The sequence below is a fragment of the Anopheles stephensi genome, chromosome 2 (assembly GCF_013141755.1).
Source record: "Anopheles stephensi strain Indian chromosome 2, UCI_ANSTEP_V1.0, whole genome shotgun sequence".
Classification (NCBI taxonomy): domain Eukaryota; kingdom Metazoa; phylum Arthropoda; class Insecta; order Diptera; family Culicidae; genus Anopheles; species Anopheles stephensi.
This window is the reverse complement of record NC_050202.1, coordinates 87,147,527-87,170,597: the sequence shown is the minus strand read 5'-3', so window position 1 is coordinate 87,170,597 and position 23,071 is coordinate 87,147,527. Positions and strand designations below refer to the sequence as shown.

The window sequence follows — 23,071 nt, the reverse complement described above, 5'->3', positions numbered from 1 at the left end:
CCACTCGAAGCCACTCCAAGCAAACGCTCCGTCAGTCGAAAAGCGAATGCAATTCTTACTGCATCCAAGGACAACGGAAAGAAATCAGCGAGACTTATGGCCAGGATAAAAGCCATGGGACCCATGGGAATAGACGAAGCGATGCATAAATGACAGCGAGTCAGTTATGATGGAGCGAAGACCAGGAAGAAGACGAAGGCCAAGGAGCATTGGAACCCAACAACAACAACAAGGTGACTTCAGTTACTCAGCATCCCACAAAAATGCGTCTGGAGGAATGGCATGGCTTCGCCCTCTTGGGATGGGTTTGAGTTCTTGCAGGAGAAACACTCGCACTGGTTGTTCATCAGGCGCTTCTTTCTACAGATCGCGCAGACTCCACGACGTCACTCCCTCGTTAGTGAGTGCTCCGGCTTCAGTGCTCCGGTGAGATCTACCGGATGCTGGAGAAGTCATCTGGCTCTGAGCACGATTGTTTGGACTCGGATCGGCTTGGTCTACAGCAGGCAACGCTGGAAGGTCAGTTACGATTGAATCGTTACTGAGAGTGGCCGTTCACGTGCCGTTTACACAGTGGGTCAACGTTCGCGACATTTGCCAGTGTGTTTGATGAGTCGTTACGGTGGTGTTTTTAGCCGTCTTCCTCGGCCCAGTGAGTTGACCGATCGGTATGACTGTGGACGGGGATGGATCGTATGTTTATCGACTGGCAGGTCGTGCTTAGTGCCAGGGCTCTGAAGCGGGAGTTGGGATTGCAGTTCTGTACCGGTGTGTTAGCTCGTGATCTCATCGTCATGACGTACCAGCAGCGACGCGAAAGCCCTCTTGACCTCTCGGGGCAACATGATTCATCCCCATTCGCTTGTAAACCCGTGGAATAGAATACTTTCACACCTCATGCAAATGAACAGTCAGGTATCGCTCGTGCCCAACGCTCCACAGGGAACCATCAAAACAGTTTTGTGGTCTGCCTGTATGTGTTCCAGCGACCTTCCACCGTATCCATTTTACATATCCTTTGAGGTGCTTCCATTTGCCGCGATATGTGTGTGTGTGGCAGTGCGTGTGAAAATGGTAAAAAAATGTTAACGATTTTCCTCAACAAATTCCCCACGCTATGCCCGAAAACGGCTCCGGTAGCCGGCGAAGGATACGCATCACGGTGTAGCATGGTGTTGTACGCGTGGGACGTTTGACTCGGTGCCAAAACGGATCACACCTTAAGTGGATAATGGAAATTACTTTCGCACACTGGCGCTGGCGGGTGCGGGTTCGAATGGAAATGTGAGAAAATGTGCCTAATGTTCTTAAAATTGCTGCCCACCGAAATTGAGTCATTCGAAACGACGTTGATGATATCGTCGAGACACGCTGTCAGAGTGGCGGAGGCCTGTACGGACGGCCGTTAAGGTGCAAGACACACGGTGCGGTTCGGCATCGTGATCAAAGCATCGTGTGCGGTGAAGCTTCGTGCTGGTTGGTGTAATTATTTTCGGTGTTTCGTTTTACACTGTGAAATTTAAGTGCCCGAAGCGTATGGAGCGGTGCGTCGTACGTTCTAAGTTGAAGTGCAGCAAAGTGTTTCGGTGGTTTGTTGTTACGTTGTTTCAAGTGTTTCAAGTGAAATGTTAGAAGTGAAACACTCGAGCCTGTAACGGAAAAAGCGTGTGATGCCATTTATTATTTACATCAACTTTCAACGTCCCATGGATTTAAGTGTAAATAAGGATTTGCTGGAGAAAAAAACCGGTTTCTATATGGAAATGAGTTAATTCGTATGCCGTTCTAGCACAATAACCAACTGCAAAGGTGAAGTGAGAGCTTTTGTTTGCATTTTAACCATATTTAAGCGTGCCGGATATAAAGAATACTTGGTAAGCGAGTTTCTGGGCACATCAAAGAAGCTGGACAAAATCTTGGAACAAGCTGAACGTCTTACTCCACCGAAAAAACATTTTTAAGTGGAAAAATCATTATGAAAATACTTCAAAGATTTTGGAGTTCAGCCTAGAATTATTTAGCATATTATTTTCATTTCACCAAACCGACTGACCAATTCCTTTGAAGCCGAATTTAATTTACATTTCCAAAAAAAAGCAACTCTAGCTGTGTTCTTGTCGTCCGCTTTTAAACTTTAATCAGCCTTCCAGACTCTTTTCCCTCTATCTCTCCCTCTCTCTCTCTCTCTCTCTCTCTCTCTCTCTCTCGTTACAACCCCATTATCAGCATGTTTAATCACACGTAGCGAATTCTATCGGTCGCCGTTTTTGCTTATGCTCCTTCTTATTCCACCAACACAAAAAGGCCACAGAACGACGGCCAAAAACAAACGGCTAAATAAACAGTAAACAGAACGATTATTTTTAATGAAACGAACAAAAACAAAAACCAGCCCAAAACCCCTGACCGGCGGAAGCATTTTTAACGAACCGTAGTTGTTGTTGGTGCCGAAGTTTTGCTTCTCGTAGACATCCCGGGGCCTGGTCTCTATTTCTGCTTCATCTTTCCAGTCGCGTTGTGTCTCACCTTACGAACCGGTACGAACCGGGCAGTAGAAATCAGGACCACGTACACGGAACGGCAAATCGCTACGGGGACCTCTCTTGGGTCCGACAGGATAACGATTTTGTGAAAACTGTCTAGAAAGGTTGGAGCTGCGGCCTGGAAGGACCAAACAGGGAAAAGGGACAAACAACATCACACGAACCGTATCAAACGGCCAGGAGATAGTAACGTCAGGTGGGCGGGGTCTTGGGCGTCTTGCACAGGGGGAAAAGTTTCCACGATGCTCTTTTCCGCATCCGTGCTGTGTTTCGGTTTCGTTTTATCTCTCACGTCCTCTTGTGCTTCGGCTAATGGATGATTTAAAAGTTTGCCTTGTCTCAAATCATGTCACAATGGGCGAAGGAATTTTTCATCTCACAAAGTCGAAAAAGAAAAACCGCGCATGAAAACTTTTGCCGCCTCTTGTTTTAGCTGTTCCCCTTTCGTTCGGGTTGGAAGGCGAAAAGCGAAAAGAAAGAAACGTGCACAAGTGCCACTAGACGGTGTCGTTTGTAACCCCGCTTAGGCCGGGACAAACAGCCTCGAGGGTGCTACTTGGAAAGGGGAAGTACATTCCGGTGGCTTTCCTGTGGGGCGAGTGGAGCAATTTTAATTAAGTGAACCTTCTTTGCTGAACCGAAAGGTGTCAGTTCCGTCGTTGCTTTTAGCACACATAGACACACAACCCCACCGAAGGTGGTGGCCGACCGTGACCGTGTGGTACACATGGATGGTTTTAAAAACAACATAAACGATTCCTTTCCACTCACGCCACTGGTTGGTCCCCGTGGGTCCCTTGAATGTTTGCGGATCAGCCGAGCTTTAATACATCAACGGTAATGGAGCGGTTTTCGGCAATGTGCCTGAGGGCAAAGATAATTTGGGGCACATTACTTACCATTAGCCTCTATTAATTTTTTAGAAACATTATCCTTCTGCCCCCCTTTTTCGGTTGATCTCGGGATCATTCAAGAAGGATAAGCATTATGCTCGGGATGTGGAGGGAGTTTAAAATTGTTATCACTACCAGCTATGAGCTGTTGGAAGGATTTTTTTTTGGGTTTCACCCTTCAATAGGACAGAAGGGTAGTTTTGGGAACTAATAATAGTAAATGGTGGTAGAATTAGCTAGTCGGGGTCTTAATAAGGTTATTATGACACATAAAATGGAATGGCTCCCGATCTGCGTATTGCACGCTGTAAGGCTAATTAGTCTGCCTTCAACGCTGGAATCGATTACGCCTAAAGCTATGCAATCTCAAGTCATGGAAATTCCTTCCGTGGCGCGCTTTCAAAACACATTATCAAACGGCTGTTTTAAGACGTTCATAAAAAAATTACTCACACGGAAAGTAATGCTGACAGACAGTCGCATACAGCGCGTAACTCTTCTTTACGAAAATGCGCTGCAAGCTTCCTGTTTATAGCTTCTTTTAACCTAAGTGAGCGAATTCATTAGAATACGTGTTGAGCAATGTGAACAGAGATGCAGCGAAATGAAAAATGAAACTACCGGATGCTAATGGGTGTTTTTGTCGGCCTCGTCCCTTACGAACTTTCTTCTAAAACACCATCTTTGGCAATTTGCCACCAGCGCACCCCGGGCAACGGCATGGCAGAACGTCGGTGAAAGAGAAGAACTTTTGGCCATTTCTAAGCCGGGGCAGCACACACAAACATCCACAGTACAAACGCTCTTCCCTGAACGGAACCACCAGTCGTTGGCGTTGGCCATTTATCATTATCAGCATCCGACGCCAAGGGATGCAAAGATTCCCGTCCAGACGTCCTGCAGAGCGCTGCCAGTGAAAAAGCCGCAAAAAAACCCGCACACACAAAACGCTGCACAATGCGTCCAAGCGTCCGTTCGTCTGGCTGCGTTGTTCATAGCCATTAAATATTTCACCGATATCTTTCTATTGCTTCGCGCTCGCGTTACCTCATCACTTGCTGGCGGCGGCTCTGCTTGCTTGATTGCACCGCGGCCTGATTCGATGCAGCCATTTCAAACTGACGACCAGAAACATAACCAAAAAAATAAAATGCCTGGAAAAAAAGCCCCGAAACGAAAATGATCGAACAAATGAACGCAACGGAAATCATAGAGCAGTGTGGATAACGAGAATTTATGGTGGCGATTTATTTATGAATGCCTTCCTTCCACCAATCAGCGGGACATGGCCGGCGTTTTTGATGCACACACACACACACTGAGGGACACAATCACACATTTGGGTGGCCCTTTCATGTTGGTGAAAGGTGGGTGTTTCTTTTGTTTTCACCCTCCCAAACGCTGTTATCATTGCTTTCTTTTCGATTGTGTTTTAAGTCGCGCTCCGAATAGGAAAAAAGACTATCAATAAAATAAACTGACATCCTGGCTGCGGATTTCGGGTGAATGCTGTCTCTAAGAGCCTGTTTTTTCGCATTGTGCTTCGCTTCTTTCAATGCTTGATGAATAATTTTGCTTTTTAAACAAATTTTATCCACTTGATGCCATGAAAAAAGCTTTGTTTTTGCTTATTAACAGTTTGTTTTCCACGGAAAAAATGAGCCATCGAAAAAAAAAACACCCGTTTCCCTTGTACGTCATATTTTGCACGCTTCATTTCATCATGATATAGTACATAAATATGCCGACCGTATAATGAGCCACGCAGCGCTAAAAATCATCCCCGCAACTCCCATCGCTAGCTTGCCAAGAAGCCTGAAAAACAAGCCGAGAAGAGATTACGGCTCGGTGTGAAAAATCGTCACAATAAATAAGCCGGCGTTAGCGAGTGAAACCAGTGAAAAATTGTGCACAATCAGTGGCAGACGAAAAAGCAAAGCTGATTAAAAATCTTTTTTCGCTCGCTTTTCCCCGCATCAGCTAGCGCACAATGAAATTAACAGTGAACAGTGAAACAATATGCGTACGATCGTAAATGAGCTCGGTAAAGGATATAACAGTATCGTTCGGGATGGATATCAATTAAGTGTGTAACAGTAAATGCGGCAGGGATGTAAAGCATACCATAAACTTGGTCCAGTGAGATGGTAACAGTGCGTTCGGTTTAGTTGTGCTTGGTAACACTTGAGTTTTGTGCAACGACAGGATGGAAACACGGTACACTCTTTAAGCGAAAAACATGTGGATAATGCAAACGATCCTGTGATGACATCGTTGGGCTGCTTCAAACATCAATGCAACAGTGTCGCGCTTGCGACCATTCTGCTTCTGCTGACGATGATGATTGGTAAGTGTGGCCCGGCAATCGTTTCATGCTTGGACCGTTTCTTGATTAAATTACTTTATTGAGCTGGCCATGCAAACTCTGCCAATTGGCTGATACTCAAACAAACACTCAAGCACCTAATTTCTTGTGCAAAAATTACCTCGCAGACCATTTGCTTGTACTTACCAACAGGCCAAACTTTCTTCTCCTTAGGGATGTGTAAATGTTACCGGTGTGTTTTGCTGGCCATATCTGGTCCGAGAAATTTCCTTCCAAATTAACGTCCAATTGCTCGACCCATGGCCAACACGTTCCCTTGATGTTTATTTTCCTGCCGCTCGTACTGAACAAGCTGTAACAGATAAAAAGCGATTGAGTGTGGGGAATATCGGTTCAATCACCAAACGAACGAAACGAAATTGGGCATAAAAGTTTCTACGCCCCCTTGGTTTGCTCCCACACGCTGCTGCTCTGTTGAGTTTTTCTACAAAGTTCAGCACTTCCCTAAACACATTGGCTTAAAAACAGCGATGAACATGATGAAGGGTTTTCAACAACGATTCAAATTGCTTGCCATGCAAATCAAGCTCCATCGCTGAGCTCTTAAGGAACAAGATAAGTGTCCGTTCTTGTTCGTGTAAATATTAAGAACCTTTCATTCAAAATCTTTTCCGCTCCCGCAAATGGTTGAAATAAGTTGCGATTTTAATCATCCCCCTATTTGGCGTGGCAGTATGATTAGGCATCACTTAATGATTGGAAATAAAGCAACTTAATTCAAACTGAGATTATAAAATCGATTATTACTTCGATGAATTTATGAACAAATGAAAGAATGCTCCTTTAAGTGTCTTGAGAGTCAATAATACTGTTGGAATATATTAAGCAAGCTGAAAGGAACCGTTTCTAAGCATGTGTTGAGTGGATTGCGTGAATTTGGGCGTATTTAAATATTACGCCTCAAAGTATGCAATTAAATGTTTCATTTTCTGTGTTCCCCAATTTGCTTGGCACACTTACACTTTTTGTTAATGTTTTTGAAGATTTAAACCACAAACTCTTAATTATTTACTTTTATTGTATATTTAGTAGTTCACTCATACGATGAGGATAGCGAACAACAATTATTCAATTATAATAAGAGCGATTTTCACAGCTCGAAAGCTTTATTAATAAGCATTAATAACAGCTCCATTGATTCATGCTACCTTTGCGAAATTGTTTGATCGTAACGATAACCGCACATGATTTACTCTTGTTTACTGCTTCAAAGTGACATCGGTACTTCAATACTACCCTACTCATCCGACACGTCACTTGAACCTCTCCTACAGACTTCAGCCCGTCACATAATTTTAAAATATTCAACAACATTTCGATAACATTAAGATTCATATAGTGTGATAGCCGGTGGGCCCCGATTGCAGATAAGGCAGCCATCGAGCGGCCATAAATCAGCTCAAGCCACACCACGCCACACAGATAGAGCAACAATATTTTAAGGGTCACTGAATGTTACCGGCTTATCTTACGCTGTTCATCAAGGAAACTAATTGGGTCGTGCATGCATGCTGGCTAGTTTAAATTGAGGAAAACCTTTACCGGGTTATCCCTTCGTTATCCGTCATCATTTCCAACGTGTTGCTGTATCGCTTTTCCGGCCCCACCTCCCAACCGCGGTATGTGAGGTTCAGATTTCTGGGATCCGACATTTTCTCGGTAGAAGCTTCACTACCTAATCATTTGAGGATGCTTTTGAAAGTTTTCGGCTCTGCCCTGTCGGGGACCTCATTGAAGGCAGGAAAGATTGATGTTATTTTAATATGTTTCGTTCGAGGTTTAAACCCCTTGGTTTTTCCTGGACGAGAAGCATTCAGCTAAAACTTGCCTGTTGCCCGGTAACCTTAAGAAATGTCAGGATTTATTGCTACCATCACAGTTAAGCACTTAACAGCGTGCAAGCTACCCTCAAAGTAGCAAACAAACGAACAAAAGAGCTTACGCGTTGAGAAAGTAGCCATCTGGAACGTAAAATAAACAAAAGAAAAACTTAATAAATGCCGCTGGCGGAAAACTTCTTTCGAAGCAGTTCTGTAAACAACAACTGCAGTAAATGGGTGCAACCACTTTGAAGAACGTACTTGAAGCACTTCCCTGGTACACGAGCTTTTTCTTTATGGTAATTGAATAGCAACATTACGCATTGCTGTACTTCGCGCCAGGGCACCGAGCGAGGCGTACCACTTACAAATGCATGGACAAGAATACTTCATATTCTTTTGTGCATAAACAGCGTTCCTTACTTTAACACAGATGCATTCAGAAGTTCATCAGTTACCACCTAAAAACCGGTCTCAATCATCATTATAAACCTGTTTTCATTTGTAACGAACTGTTTGGTAAACGTCGACCTTTACTGCGACTCTACTTGTTTCTTCATCCGTTTATCTATGATCAGAGCAACTATTGACCCATCGTCAATCTTTCCCACCAACCATCGCAGATAAGAGTCTTCTCCATTCCAATGCATCCTTCGCTCTTTTTCCCCAGATGTACGAGAGCAGACGATGCTGACGGAGCATCCACCCACCACGGAGGATCTGCAATATTCTAAACAAATCACCTCAAACAGTAGAATCCAATCTCCGACAATGTCAGCGTCACCACCGTCGACCACACCGTCCCCACAGTCGAGTGCAGCGTCGACGTCAACCACCGTCTGGTCGGAACCGTCTACGTCATCGGCGACTCTGTCGGTGACAGCGTTACATATGGCAGCACTGCCATTGCCGTCATCGTTGACAGTGTCGGCTGAAAGTCTAATCCGAGATGTGACATCGGCAGTAACGGACACATCAACACGTCCGCACCCCGAAGCGACCGGCGTCGGGCAGGGAGCGGACCAGGCATCCGCTGGAACGACACACACCGTTCCATCCGGTGCACGGAACAGTCAACCGGCCGGGACGCTACTAGGCGGCGTCTCCAGTGATGCGGCATCAACGGCCGTACAGTACGATGGTAGTAGCGCCAGCGCCAAATACACAACCTTTCGACCATGTAAGTGTGTCGTACCGAGTAACTTGATAATCGATTGCACGTGGTGTATCAGATGAAACGTACCTAAGACCGGATTTTATTAGTTTCCTAGTTGTGGATCTGATTAGTCGTTGCTCGGGAAAGGACTTTGAGTGACGCGTGGAATGCATAACTTGAGGCGTAGCATTATGTAGATCGAGGAAAAGTGAATTATTCCTCACGGCAAAGCGTTTTTGCTATGAGTGTTGAGTTCTTTAGCCTAGAAATACGAAAAAGGAATAGGAATGAAGTTTATACTAATTTTCAGTTGATAGTGAGACGACCTAGAGAAACGAATAGCATTTATGATAAGCTGCTTGCATAAATATGTGTAGTCAGGTTAATTAAAAGTGTGCCTGAAACTAATCCAAATATCCGCTCATTTGCATTTCAAACACCTTACACCATACACTCTTCGGTTTCTTAATACGTTTACTCCACAGTACTAATACCTACCTTACCTGACGTGCGGCGTAGTCGAATTGTCCATTCGATGCCTTATCAAAGCAAGCATCACCACGAGCGTCATTGGGGTCCTTTTTTCGAGGAACCGGTCAACGTGACTTCCGGGGCGGCCTTGCAGGTTGGATATCATTTATCAACGGAGGCCATCCTCAACTGTAGGGTAGGAATGCTTAAAGATAAAACGGTAAGCATCATCGCCATCGCTGCGTCTACCACTCATTATTCATCCCTCCATCCACTGTCCGCCTGTCTGATCGGGACCCCAAACCCAGCGAAAGGAAACAAAATGATATCGCCCCGGCCTACGTGCCTACATCTTACCATATGAAATCTTGGCAATATTCTGTTTCTCAGCACCTGACCCATTTGCTCGGTTCGGCGTCACCTTTTTGGGATCCGATGGTGGGATTTATGCGAACGAATCAGTTCCGACCAGAGAATCCTTCGAACGGACGACCCGGGTGGACTGGCTAAAATTAATCTTATCCCATTCGCTCTTACCCTTCTCAATCGTCTGCAAGATCGGTCGACCAGTGATGGTGTGTTGTATCTCTTTCCTTTTTCTTTTCCGGACAATGTTTGTGGCATGTATCGCCCATCCTCGCCATTTCGTTCAACCGGCTGCAGGTGATGTGGATCCGAAGAACCACCGATAAGGTGTCGTTACTCACCGTGGGCAACAATACGTACAGCGGGGACCCGAGGATAAAGGTCAAATTTCAATATCCCAATAATTGGAGGCTACATATCAACCCGATCAAGTCCGACGACGCTGGCCTGTACATGTGCCAGGTGTCGACGCACCCTCCGCGGGTGTTTGCAACGAATCTGACCGTCTTGGGTAAGTGGAATCACGCTCGCTCATCATTCGCCCAGATTACCGTCTAATGGCCGTGCGATTGTTGTGCTCGAAGCATCCAAATTAAATCATCAAAAATGCATCACAACAATCCAGAAGGCTCTTCTAGACACTAGTAAACAACATCAATAAATCACCTGCGAACAATAAACAATTCACAGCTTTATGAACTCCTTCAGACAGCTCGCTTTAAACGATATCATTCTGTAGAAAATGCATGAAATATTAATTATTACACGAAATATGGTAAAGGAACAACACTATAAGCAGATAGTATAAATTGACGCACACGAACGAACTTAGAAGTGAATTAAGGGGAAAGTGACTTGACCAATGGATGAACTATGTAATCGAATAGGATGAACTTGTAACCGGACCAGTGAATAAACAGTATGAAATTGTAAGTCGAGCGCGCAACACTACAACTCTTTAACGTCCGTCTGATATCACAAAAATCACTCCCAACCAGTGATAATATTCTACATTTTTGGTCCTTCGAACCGGATCTGGTGAAGTCGGTTTAGTGATTTCGGAAAAAATTCACTACGTTAATTACCGTACACAGTGACGTGAATCATCTCTGTGTTTGTGAGGAAACGAACAGTTCGCTGTCTTGCTCCGCATATTGGCGCGAATTGCTGTGAAAGGTCATTACGTGCACGTGAACCCTTGTATGTTCGTTTGTTTTCTCGTGAGTTGTGTTGCGATTTATTCAAATCGACTTACTGGAGTGAAAGTTGTTGTTACGCATCAACTTAAGGCAACAGGCAAAGCTTAGCGTCCCGCGTAGCTTAGCTTCATCGGAAATCTACGCCATTGCGAAGCGTGGTTCCATTTTAACGGCCATCACTCCTATCGTATTCTAACGAAACTTGCATGCAACGCAGCAGGTTGTGAACAATTTCGAATCAAATTCAAAGTGAACGTTACATCGTCTGTATTAAGTGTTAGTGAAGTGCAGAACATTGAACTTTGTTCATTTTACGTGTGTGTTAGTGAAGCAACGTAGAAAATGGAGAAGAAAATCAAAGCCGCGCAATTAAAAAAGCGCCAAGCGCAAATGCTTGTGAAGAACATTGAACAATTTAAAAACGATTATAGTGAAAGTGATGTGGGTGAAATACCAGTGTGCTTGGATCAGCTAGAATGGCATGTTCAAGATTATTTGAACGCGGTAGCAAAACTGGAGGAATTGGAAGAATCTCCCGAAGCGTTAGAAGCTTTGCTGCAAGAGCGATGTGAAATGGACAGTGTGTACCGAAAGGTGAAAGGATTTTTGTTGCAAAAGCAACCGTGTGAAGCCAATCCTCTCAACGCGTCGATTTTGCAAGCCAATTCTAGCCTGAACTCAACGGGTAATTTCGGATCAATTAATGTGCGGTTACCGAAAATCGATCTCCCCACGTTCGACGGTGATACGACGAAGTGGCTCACGTTTCGTGATCGCTTCGTGGCAATGATCGATTCGTCAGCAGATATACCTTCGATACTGAAACTTCAGTATCTGTTGTCATCATTGAAGAGTGAGGCGGCGCTGCTGTTCGAGCATACCACATTGACCGCGGACAACTATGCGACCACCTGGGCCGCGCTGCTGAAACGGTATGATAACCCGCGCATGTTAGTCCGTGATTATTATCGAACATTGCATCACCTTCCCGCGATGCATGAAGGATCTGTGGATGAATTGGCGCAGCTTGTGGACGAGTTCACGCGGCACGTGAACGGTTTAAGAAAGCTGAAGGAACCGGTTGACAACTGGGACACTCCCCTCACCACATTGCTGTTCTTCAAATTGGATTCATCAACCATCCTAGCTTGGGAAAAGCATTCATCGGCCAGCCCCAAGGATAAGTATTCAGATCTAATCGATTTCCTGCAGGATAGAATCCGAATCCTTCGTTCGTCCCAAACGTTAGCGAAGATATCTGAATCGAAACAAACGCCGGTGGCCTGTGGAGAAAGAAGAATGGGAGGAAAGGTTAGATACGTGAGCAATTCAGTGTCAACGCGGAAGCCAGCTAGCAGCACATCCTACGCATCCTGTCCATTAGAGTGTGCAGAGCCACACCATCTACGAAGCTGCCCGAAGTTCTGCAAAGGAGACGTAAAGTTCCGGCGTGAAGTGATTGCGAAGCATAAACTATGCTTCAACTGTTTGAACCCGAATCATCAGGTACGGTCGTGCAATTCCGTCTTCCGTTGCAACAAGTGCAACGCACGTCATCACAGCATGTTGCACGACGATTCACCGCCACAGGTAACCATGAACGTAGGTTCGAGCAATGAAATTGTGGTTCTCGAAACGGTGGTTCTCTGGTTAGTCGATGACCATGGCATTCGGCATGAAGCACGAGCGTTGTTGGATTCAGGATCCATGTGCAATATCGTGTCCGAATCCCTAGCGCGGAAGCTGCTGACACGTCGTACAAAGATCAACGTTGCATTGACAGGTATCGGTGAGGGTGTTCAGCAAGCCAAGGGTTCGATCATCGCAACGGTGCAGTCAAAGTCAGCGCCATTTTCGTCGCCACTTGAGTTCCTGATAGTGAACTCCCCTTGTGCTGAGATACCGACTGCCCCAATCGATGTTGCTGGTTGGAAATTCCCTGACGTTCCGTTGGCTGATCCTGCCTTTAACCTTCCTTCAAGAGTTGATGTGATCATTGGGAGTGACGCATATTGGGAATGGCATACCGGAAAGAAGCAGTTACTGGTCAAAGGCGGTCCTTGGTTGGTTGAGACTCCGTTTGGGTGGACAGTTGCTGGGAATACTTCCCACATTTCAGTCGCTAGTCCTGTTTCGTGCCACTCAATTAGGAGCCATGAGTCTCTCGATACATTGCTGCAACGGTTTTGGGAGAACGAGACCAATCTAGAGGGACCCGCTCTCTCGCTTGAGGAAGATGCTTGTGAGAAGCATTATGCTGCCACTACAACGCGTGATCACCATGGTCGTTACATCGTTTGTCTGCCTCGTAATCCCAGAGCAGATATAGTATTGGGTTCATCAAAGGAGATTGCGGATCGACGACTGATGGCTGTGGAGCGGCGATTGAAGATCAACCCTGAAATGGAGATGGAATATAAGCGTTTCATGCAAGAGTACGAGGAACTTGGTCACATGCGAAAACTTACCGAACCAGTGGATGATAGTGTTCCGCATTGTTATATTCCTCACCATGCGGTGGTGAAGGAATCGAGTACATCCACAAAAGTACGGGTCGTGTTTGACGCGTCCTGTAAAACGAGCTCGGGATACTCCTTAAACGATACGTTACTAGTTGGCCCAATTGTCCAGGAAGATCTACTAACGATTATATTGCGATTCAGGTCCTACGCAATCGCATTAGTGGCCGATGTGGAAAAAATGTACCGGCAAATTCTCCACAACATCATCGATCGGAATCTGCTACGTATCAGGTACCGAAAGAGCCCCCTGGATCCGATATCGACCTATGAGCTGAATACCGTTACTTACGGCACGGCGTCAGCTCCATTCCTCGCCACTAGAACGCTCCAGCAGGTTGCGCATGACCACAAAGATCAATTCCCGAAGGCAGTTGATCCCGTGTTACGTGATTTTTACGTCGACGATCTACTAACAGGAGCGACTGACCTTAACGAAGCAGTAGAAGTGCGAAAGCAAATCACCGCAATGCTCGATTCAGCTGGTTTCGCATTGAAAAAGTGGGCATCTAACGTTCCAGAATCGCTTCTAGATGTCCCATGTGAAGATCTTGCGATTCAATCAATGCACGAGTGGAAGGATGGTCAAGCTGTTTCGACGCTGGGACTGGTTTGGGAACCCGCCAACGATTCGTTTTCCTTCAAGGTTGGCCTTCCACAACCAGCTGAAGTATTAACGAGAAGCTTGATCTTGTCGTACACGGCAAGCATAGTCGACCCACTTGGTTTGTTGGGTCCGACAATCATCATCGCGAAAGTCTTTCTACAACGTTTGTGGAGTTTGAAGGAGAATGGAAAGGCTTGGGATTGGGAACGTGCACTGCCCGGTGAGCTTCAACAAGAGTGGAGAAGCTTTCATTCAACGTTATATTCGCTACGCGAATTAAGAGTGCCACGTTTTATCTCCCAACCTACAACGGTCAGCTTGCAATTGCACGTCTTCGCTGATGCGTCACAAAGTGCATATGGTGCTTGCTGTTATGTACGCGCAGAATCGACGGACAACATTGTGACGGTGCAATTGTTAGCAGCGAAGTCGAAAGTGGTTTCATTGGCGAATACGCACTCGATCGCCAGGTTGGAATTGTGCGCCGCACGATTAGCAACCCAACTGTTCCAGAAGGTGAGTCGAACGTTACCGGCATCTACGATGGCCTTTTGTTGGACCGATTCAATGACGGTAATGTATTGGCTGGATTCTCCACCACGTCGATGGAAACCATTTGTCGCCAACCGAGTGGCGCAGATACAGGAAGAAACGCGGATAGCTGAGTGGCGTCACGTTCCTGGTTGTGATAATCCAGCAGACGACATATCACGGGGTCTGAAGCCGGAGGAGCTGCTTAATTGTGAACGTTGGTGGCATGGGCCTCGTTGGTTGGCTTACAGTCATGATGCATGGCCAAATCATCCACCAGCAGTGAAGGAGAATGACGGTGTCATCGAAGAACGGGCGACGGCGTCACGGATTGTCACAGTTTCTACGAGGTGTGAGTTCCGTGACAAACTGTTCGAGCGATACTCATCATACTACAGGCTGAGACGAGTTGTAGCTTATTGTTTACGCTTCATGGAGTGCCTCAAGGGAGCCAACAAATCATCGAGAGTAAGCTGCAAGGATGCGCCACACATCGAGGAGAAGAGTGTTCCACCGCTTACAGCCACGGAACTACGTCGGGCCGAACTGAAGTTATGCCAGTTAGCCCAAAGGGATTCGTTCGCGGAGGAGCTAAAGGTTTTAGCTCAAGAGAAGCATGTTTCCGACAAATCGAAGCTGAAGTGGTTGTCACCGTACATCGACCATACTGGTGTGTTACGCGTCGGTGGCCGGCTCGGAAATGCTGATCTTCCAGAAGAAGGACGACATCCAGCGATTCTCTCGGCGAAGCACCCACTATCGGTGTTATTGGCAGTGGCGTATCATCTTCAACTGTTGCATGCTGGACCGCAACTGTTATTAGCAACACTTCGTCAAAGATTCTGGTTGATTGGTGGGAGGAATCTCGTTAAGGCTGTTTACCACCGGTGTCACGTTTGTTTCAAAAACAAGCCGACTCTCGTGAAACAAAGTGTTGCTGACCTACCAACGTCGAGAGTATCACCGACCAGACCTTTCTCGATCAGTGGAGTGGACTACTGCGGGCCGTTTATGCTGAAATCACCCGTCCGCAATCGGAGTCCGACGAAGGCGTACATCGCAATCTTTGTTTGCTTCGCGACTAGAGCCGTACACATCGAGCTAGTGAGTGATTTAACTACTACGGCATTTCTGGCAGCACTACGTCGTTTTGTGGCACGCCGAGGCAAGGTGTGCGAGTTACACTCCGACAACGCGTAAACGTTTAAGGGAGCTGCCCACGAGCTGCATCGCGTGTACGAAATGCTGAAGAAGAACGATGACGATCGCCGGTCTATCATCAATTGGTGTTCGTCCAACGAAATGGAATGGAAGTTCATTCCCCCAAGGGCCCCTCACTTCGGCGGATTATGGGAAGCGGCAGTCAAGTCGGCTAAAAAACACATTTTACGCACGATAAGTATAACAAGTATCGCCCAAGAAAGTATGCTTACACTTATTGCTCAGGTGGAGCAATGTTTGAATTCCCGTCCTTTGACCCCTTTATCCGATGATCCTTGCGATTTAGAACCATTAACCCCAAGTCATTTTCTAATCGGCAGCAACATGCAAGCAATCCCGGATGTTGACATACGACACCTTCCGACCAACCGACTCAAGGAGTACCAACTCGTGCAGAGGCACGTGCAAACGATCTGGTCCCGATGGTATCCGGAATACATCCAACAACTCCAAGCCCGAGCCAAACACATTAACAACGCACCGGTTAAGCTGGAGATCAATCAGCTGGTTATAATCAAGGAAGATAATCTTCACCCGACTGTTTGGCCAATGGGGCGCATTACGGCGCTGCACCCGGGCAAGGATGGTGTCGTGCGTGTAGTTACGCTACGTACGGCAGGGGGGAAACAAATTGTTAGAGCAGCTAATCGTTTAGCTTTGTTACCACGACCAATCGATACAAACGAGGGATTTGTGTAACCACATGGTGCACTAATAATGTAAACAAACACTGATACCGACCCAAGCGAAACGTCAATTACGTATATATTAGCGAATAGGATACTGGTTAGCATGTTACATGAAGAAAAACAACGAATTTGCAGAAATTGAAAAGAATTCTCTTTTGGTGGCCGGAATGTAGAAAATGCATGAAATATTAATTATTACACGAAATATGGTAAAGGAACAACACTATAAGCAGATAGTATAAATTGACGCACACGAACGAACTTAGAAGTGAATTAAGGGGAAAGTGACTTGACCAATGGATGAACTATGTAATCGAATAGGATGAACTTGTAACCGGACCAGTGAATAAACAGTATGAAATTGTAAGTCGAGCGCGCAACACTACAACTCTTTAACGTCCGTCTGATATCACAAAAATCACTCCCAACCAGTGATAATATTCTACTCACATTCCGTTTGGCCAACTTTCTTTCCCCACCCACCACAGAACCCGCCGTAAGAATAGTGGATGAGATGGGCTACGAGTTCTTCGACCGTTACTACAAGCTGGGCAGCACGATCGAGATATCGTGCCAAGTGTCGACATCGTATCTGGCGAGTCTTCCGCCCAACTCCAAGCAACGCTCGAAGGCTTCCGTCGGTCCTCAAGCGAACGCATTCGACGAGGCATCGAAACAAGGCACCAAAACCACCAAGGACGATAGCAAACTGTCGGATTCGACGGAAAGAGGGTTGATTAGCTGGACCAAGGATGGCGCCGAGCTGCCGAAGGATGTCAAGATGAGTTTTAGGTGAGTTGGGACCGATTGTGGGTGAGTTTGTGTGAGTTGCAGTGATAATAGGTTCACACACACGCTCTAGCGTCTTGCCACCGTTTATCGATAATTTGAATGTCTTATCATAATACCCGTGCTATCGATTTTCCGATAATGTGTTCTGATGAAAGTCGTACCATCAAGCGAAATCACACTTAAATGTCGTCCATTTTGATATGGATTACTCTGAAAGGGGATTAAGCAAGATTCACGACGGGCTTTATTTAAAGTACAACGACTTATTGCGTGTTCCACCGGATGTATGGACCGTTACTCCAAACCATAGCCCCATACATTGCATCCATTGCATGGCCACACAATTTGCTACTATTGATAAATGTCCTCATCGTCGGTGGGTCCCTTTGCAACTCCAAAAGCAGACCATTTCGACCGCGCTGGCAATATCTGCGTCGTGCAGCAACGCGGCATTCACTTCCGCTCCATTCAATTGCGTATAATTTATCGTCGCTACCAGCTTCAAATGAAAATTTGTCCACCGTTCGTCGGAAGCAGTATGACGAGGTCACCATCAAAGCGTTTGTCGGAGACTCAAAACGGACCCATCACGCGTTCGCTCCACCATTACGGGACCGTTTGGACGTGTTCTTTCAGGACCTGTGCCCTTCTAACAAAACCCTGCTTTCGTTCTGTTCCGCTTCGTCCACAGTGGCACCAAGCAGTGGCTCATCAGCCGGATATCGATTCTGCAGGCAAATCGTGTCCACAATGGCGTCTACAACTGCACCGTAGCCGGCAAGCAGAGTCGATCCGCCCAGGTGCAGGTTCTGAACGGTACGTATGCGTAATAGGATTACTCTCACTGTCTCTAGCCGCTCTCGCCCGGGTTCGGCCGTTGCGATAATGAAAATTTTATTGTCTTCGAATCTTGCGGAACGGTGCGGACTTTTTCAATCACAGGTGAAACTCCGGCCGCTGTTCAGCATAATTTTGGGCATCGCAAAGAGGCATCGGTGCTGTTCGGCGTCCGTTCCACGCTGGTGGCAATAAGCTGGTGCGTACTGCTGAAGCTGAGCTGGTTGCAGGTCTACTGTTAATCGTTCTGCTCGCCGGACAGACGGACTTCTTTGGAAAGGTGATCTAGCAGATAGCACAACAACAAAAATTGTCTACTCACAGCATTTGGTTAATTCGTGTTAACAGAAGACGTGAGTGTTTGTGAAGAGTGTCAAAAGAAATTGTGAGATAGTGTTTGGGGAATGTTTCGCTCCCTTCTAACGAGAAGCTCATTACTCATACTGTGTGTAGAGGATCACCCATATAACATGCAGGGAAACCCTTTTCCCTGCTTGGGTCTGTATTCAGCGGTAGCGTGGATTGTACGGAAAGGTTTCTTCAAACGAATTCAAAAGTCAAACTCATTTGGGTTCTTACCAGGTTGGGGAGAAACGTTAAACTAAAAGAATCAAAATAAGCGTGTACATACGATGAGTTATTAGGTAATACCGCACATCTCGTTAATGTAATGTAAAAAGGCTCATTGCGTGTTTCTGTTCGTTTTTTACTACTCTTCAATCATAGTACGGAACATTGATAGCTCTACTTCTCTATTTTTAAAAAAATGTTTAGTTACGATCGTGATATAAATTTTACTACCCCTTGTGGAGTGATTGTTGAAAAGGTTATTTTTATAAGCAATCTCAGTGTGTCAGGACGAACACGGTTTTTCATCTTATAATTAGTTAAAACGTAAATCTAACCGCGACGGTTTATATTGTAGCGGATAGCTGTTCATGGGCGAGGTTACCAGCACACGGCGTATCCTAATTGTTTGAAGAGGAAAAAGACTCAGTTACGGAAAAAACAAACAAACTTTTGCGTAAATTAGCTAAAAATCGATCGCTCACTGTCTCCCGTGCCATTGTGGCGTCACCAAAACGTTCGAGCAAACTCCGGAACAATGGTGGCATAGACAGCAAACTGTCAAACCATGTATTACTACGTCAAAACAATTGCAAATATACAAACAAACACACAGCAGAATCAAAACAGAACAAAACCCAAGTCGTTACGAAAACAAAGAAAAATTAAGGCTTTCCGCATATTCGGAAAGCTACAATGTATGCTACCAACTATACCAACCAGACAGAAACAACTACATTAAGGATAAACTAAACTCGAAGCATTAAGCGAAACCAGCAGTGTGCGTGGTGAAGGGGCGTGATGCAAATGCAGAAAAACAAATATATACCACCAGAGAATAATGGGACGTCTCTGGCGAACGTAATACAACAACGGGCAGGTGTGTTGTGCAATGTGTTGAAGATTCAAAATATCACATACAGTAAGTAAACATTTTATTTCAACTAAGTTATTTATTCATTTTGTCAGAATCTGGTATTAATTAAGGGCCAACGCCTGCCAGTATGCAATCAATAGCGAGCATCTATTTAAAACGAAATTCAATAGATTTTGAATGATCCGTTCGCTGTTTGAAAAGAAATCAATGCGCAAACATATTGCATACTTTTGGGCGTTATAAGTGAATTTTTATAAGGCTTTCTGCAGGATTATGCCTCCGAAGAGTATTATTGCTGGTTAAACTTGCGATTCGTTTTTGAAGGGTGAAATAGTACTAAATTATTTCTCTTGCTCTTATTGATCATCTCAGACAATTATATAGACATTGACCATAAGTACATACTGTTTCCATATCATCCTTTGAACGTATTATCAAACATCCACCGAAAATCGTCTCCTTCGTTTGTTCTTCGTAATGATATTATCCAAGCGAAATTATAGTCTTGCACTGTTTAGTAGAAGTCACCACACGACCATGTGTTTCCAATCGAGTCCTTCTCACACAATAAATCAATATTCTTCTTCCATCCTGGAACCAACAGCTGATATGTCCTAGCCGTCTCAATCAAGTAATCGCTAGCTCACACATGGTTTAAAAAAAGATAAAAACCCTTTAAGCGTATGCAGCAAACATAAAACGACGCAATGCATAGTAAAGGGTCTTCTTTAAATGCAAAAGCAGGATTTAGGGTTAGAATTTCTTACTGAGACCTGCCATTTGGATTGCAGCAATCTCTTTTCACACTCGCCAAAAATACAGCACATATTTACGATACGATTTTATGTTATTCACCATCGATTTTTCTCCCGATCGACCAACTTTTATAGCTTCATTACATCGCTCTAGGTCACGTTACGTCCCATCCAATGATGCAAACACCCGACCCGTGATGGTAATCGTGGTCAAACAAAAATCACTTCACTTTATCTTCCCTGGGCCCGGGGTGTTTCAGTACCTTCTAGCAAAGTGAGAGCTTTCGCTCCTTCCGTCACAACAAAACCCACCGATCGTAGATTTTGATTACTTATAGACAATTTTCCTAAGCCCACCTTAGAACGCAAAGGCCATGTTTTGTTCTTGTGCGTCTTGCGTTATGTTTCCCTTAACACAAAGCCAAAAGTGTATCTTTCCTGCGTATCTTTGTGAAACCGTATCCACGTTTCCATCCAGTTCCCGGGGGAAATTTGTTGCGCGACACAATCAAAACGATGACAATTGAGGACGATATTGGGAATGTGGCCGATTATGTTATCAAAAAGAAAGGCAAATAAAATCTTCTGAAAGAAAAGCGCCGGGCGACCTGGATGTTTTTAATATCTGTCTAAAGGTACCAGAATGCAAAATGAAATACCAAATATAGCTGGCACTCTAAATATTACAAGTCGCTGCTGAAAGCAGGGTGGTTTGAAGAGAAAACGTGACACTTGTTATGAAATTCAAAATGTGTTTTGAAGATTGCATACTTTTAGGCGTAATCATCACAAATAGCATTTAACAATTTTACTCTATACTTTGGGTAACATCATTCACAGCTTCTTATGGCTTCCAGCATAAGCTTCTTACTCTTCCTGGATGCTTCAACCAGGTAATGCTTCCAGGAATCATCAAATAATCCCTTCAGCATTAATTCCAATCTTCTTTCTCGCTTCCTTATGAAGATGAATAATTAAAAAAACCGTGCTCAAAGTAAAAGAAAAAATCGATTTCGAACGGAGCCCAAGAAAATGCGAGCTTAAATGCTGGTCCGTCCGTCCACATCAAAGGGGTGTACGACCTTCACCACAGCACCGAGAACCGAGCTTCCGATCCTTATAAATCTGCTGATCCTTTCCTGCTAATTATGCTGCCAATTTGTGTGTCTCTTGCCCTGGATGGCAGGCTAATTTCCGGTTGTGCTAATCGATGCTGGGTGCTGGAAGGAGCTCGCTATCCTATTAACCTTTTCCGCAATAGGTTTCTTGTCGGGACTGTGAGTTGTGAGAAAATAAATGAAAATGGAAAAAGGCTTTTCCACCGAGGTTAGCTATTGGAGTTTGATTTTAAATACATTTACACAGTTTGCGCTGTGATTTGTGTGGCGTTAAGCTGTTCAGCATATGCAAAATGGTGATATGACGCAGCGTGAAGAAGCTTCACGATGTTGCTTACAGCCACGCAACATCCACAGACAGCATTCTTATCCGGACAGAGCAACCGAACCGTAAGCGTACCAGCAATTCAACACGCAAATAAATCACTTCATCACTCAACCGTAATATAATCTGCTAAATGCTCTCCGACCATTTTTGCCTCCATGAACAGCTTTGAATTAACTTTACAAAACGGTCCTACCTAACGCATGACTGAATCGTATGGCTTGATCGTGCTATGATTCTTCTCCGGTGCTCCGGGAGACTCCTCGTATCCCGTCCAAACCCTCCCTATACCCCGACCAACGCAGACGGAAGAATCCTGCTCGGCGAGGAGCGAAAAAGGTTTTGCAACGGTTCTTTTGATTGAATTTGAGACCGATTGCGGAAACCGACAGCTGATTTGTTGTTTTGGAAACATTTGCTTGATATGGGTCCGGGTACGAGGCTTTCAGCCGAACGGCACGCACCGGTTTGCGGGTTAATGTTACGGTTTTGTACAAACACTGGACAAAGACCCTCCGTCAAGTAAGATTTTCACCAAGTCATTCCTTGACAGTTCTTAACCTTTTCCCGGTCCCGGGCCTGGCTGGAAGAGTGACGGTGGGCAAAAGCTGTTCCATTCAGCGTGTGGCATGTTGATATGCATGAGTGAACATCGGGAAGGTAAGTAAATGGTTAGTATTACAGATTTAAGGATTTGGTCTTAATCATCCGAGTGGTTGGAATGATTTGGGATTTGTATATTAATTAATACGTGCTTGAAAGGGCTCGTCGGATCGTCTGTAAACAAAACACAAGGATGATAGGAAATGTATGCTTGAAGGAACAACAAATTATTAAAATTTAGGTATTGGTAAAGTAGATGACTCAATTAATTAAATTACACAAAAAATCTGTAAAATAGCAAAAAAAGGCAAGCTTGATATTTCGAATTCGAGCGTTTTACATTGTATGTGCCTAAATGTAGGCAATCGCGAGGCATGCTTTGTGAACTTCAATCATAATACGATTTATTTTTCCGTATTTGTTATTTATTTCCATTTCTAGCTTGTTTTAAGCGTCCAGAATCGCATTATTTCCTCTTCAATAGAGTAATCGACCGTGGTGGAAACTCTCTTACATGCGGTACGCCATACACGCCAATATTCCACGAAGAAAGCTATAATGATATGCTTTTGACTGTTACCCCATTTCAACGCCGACATCCCTTTCATGACTATTCATCAGTATCCTTTTTCCCCCATTCCGATTCCATTTCCACTGTTGGGAACTGTTTTTTACACCTCCCTAAAGAGCGCCCTGAATGATTCTTAATTCCAAGCAGTGAGGCTAATTCAATTCAGACTGATTGAGATAAGCTGAATGTGTAATACGCACCAACAGCCCGAAGATGTCGGGGCCC

At 45.0% G+C, this 23,071-nt stretch overlaps 1 protein-coding gene across 12 annotated transcripts; it reads left to right on the top strand.

Annotated features, from left to right (window-relative positions):
- The first annotated feature begins 503 nt into the window (after window positions 1–503).
- LOC118505020 lies at window positions 504–19,470 on the top strand. Of its 12 annotated transcripts, none has more exons than XM_036040208.1 (9): window positions 523–637; window positions 4,652–4,653; window positions 5,417–5,783; window positions 8,313–8,822; window positions 9,284–9,489; window positions 9,933–10,146; window positions 16,890–17,193; window positions 17,885–18,009; window positions 18,136–19,470. In XM_036040208.1, exons 3-9 carry the CDS (start codon window positions 5,702–5,704, stop codon window positions 18,270–18,272), a joined length of 1,578 nt encoding a protein of 525 aa, XP_035896101.1. In that variant the 5' UTR covers window positions 523–637; window positions 4,652–4,653; window positions 5,417–5,701; the 3' UTR covers window positions 18,273–19,470. The 12 variants fall into 12 exon arrangements, with proteins under 12 accessions (XP_035896111.1, XP_035896101.1, XP_035896103.1 ...); XM_036040214.1 differs by having other exon boundaries at window positions 529–637; window positions 5,239–5,783; XM_036040218.1 differs by lacking the exons at window positions 523–637; window positions 4,652–4,653 and adding an exon at window positions 504–519.
- Window positions 19,471–23,071: the final 3,601 nt, after the last annotated feature.

Bases quoted from the DNA above. Each gene is read 5' to 3' on its own strand.
- LOC118505020 (XM_036040218.1), top strand. From the start codon at position 5,702: ATGACATCGTTGGGCTGCTTCAAACATCAATGCAACAGTGTCGCGCTT. The intron at 9,490-9,932 runs GTAAGCATCATC...AACCGGCTGCAG, and splicing joins GAATGCTTAAAGATAAAACG to GTGATGTGGATCCGAAGAAC. The intron at 17,194-17,884 runs GTGAGTTGGGAC...CTTCGTCCACAG, and splicing joins GATGTCAAGATGAGTTTTAG to TGGCACCAAGCAGTGGCTCA.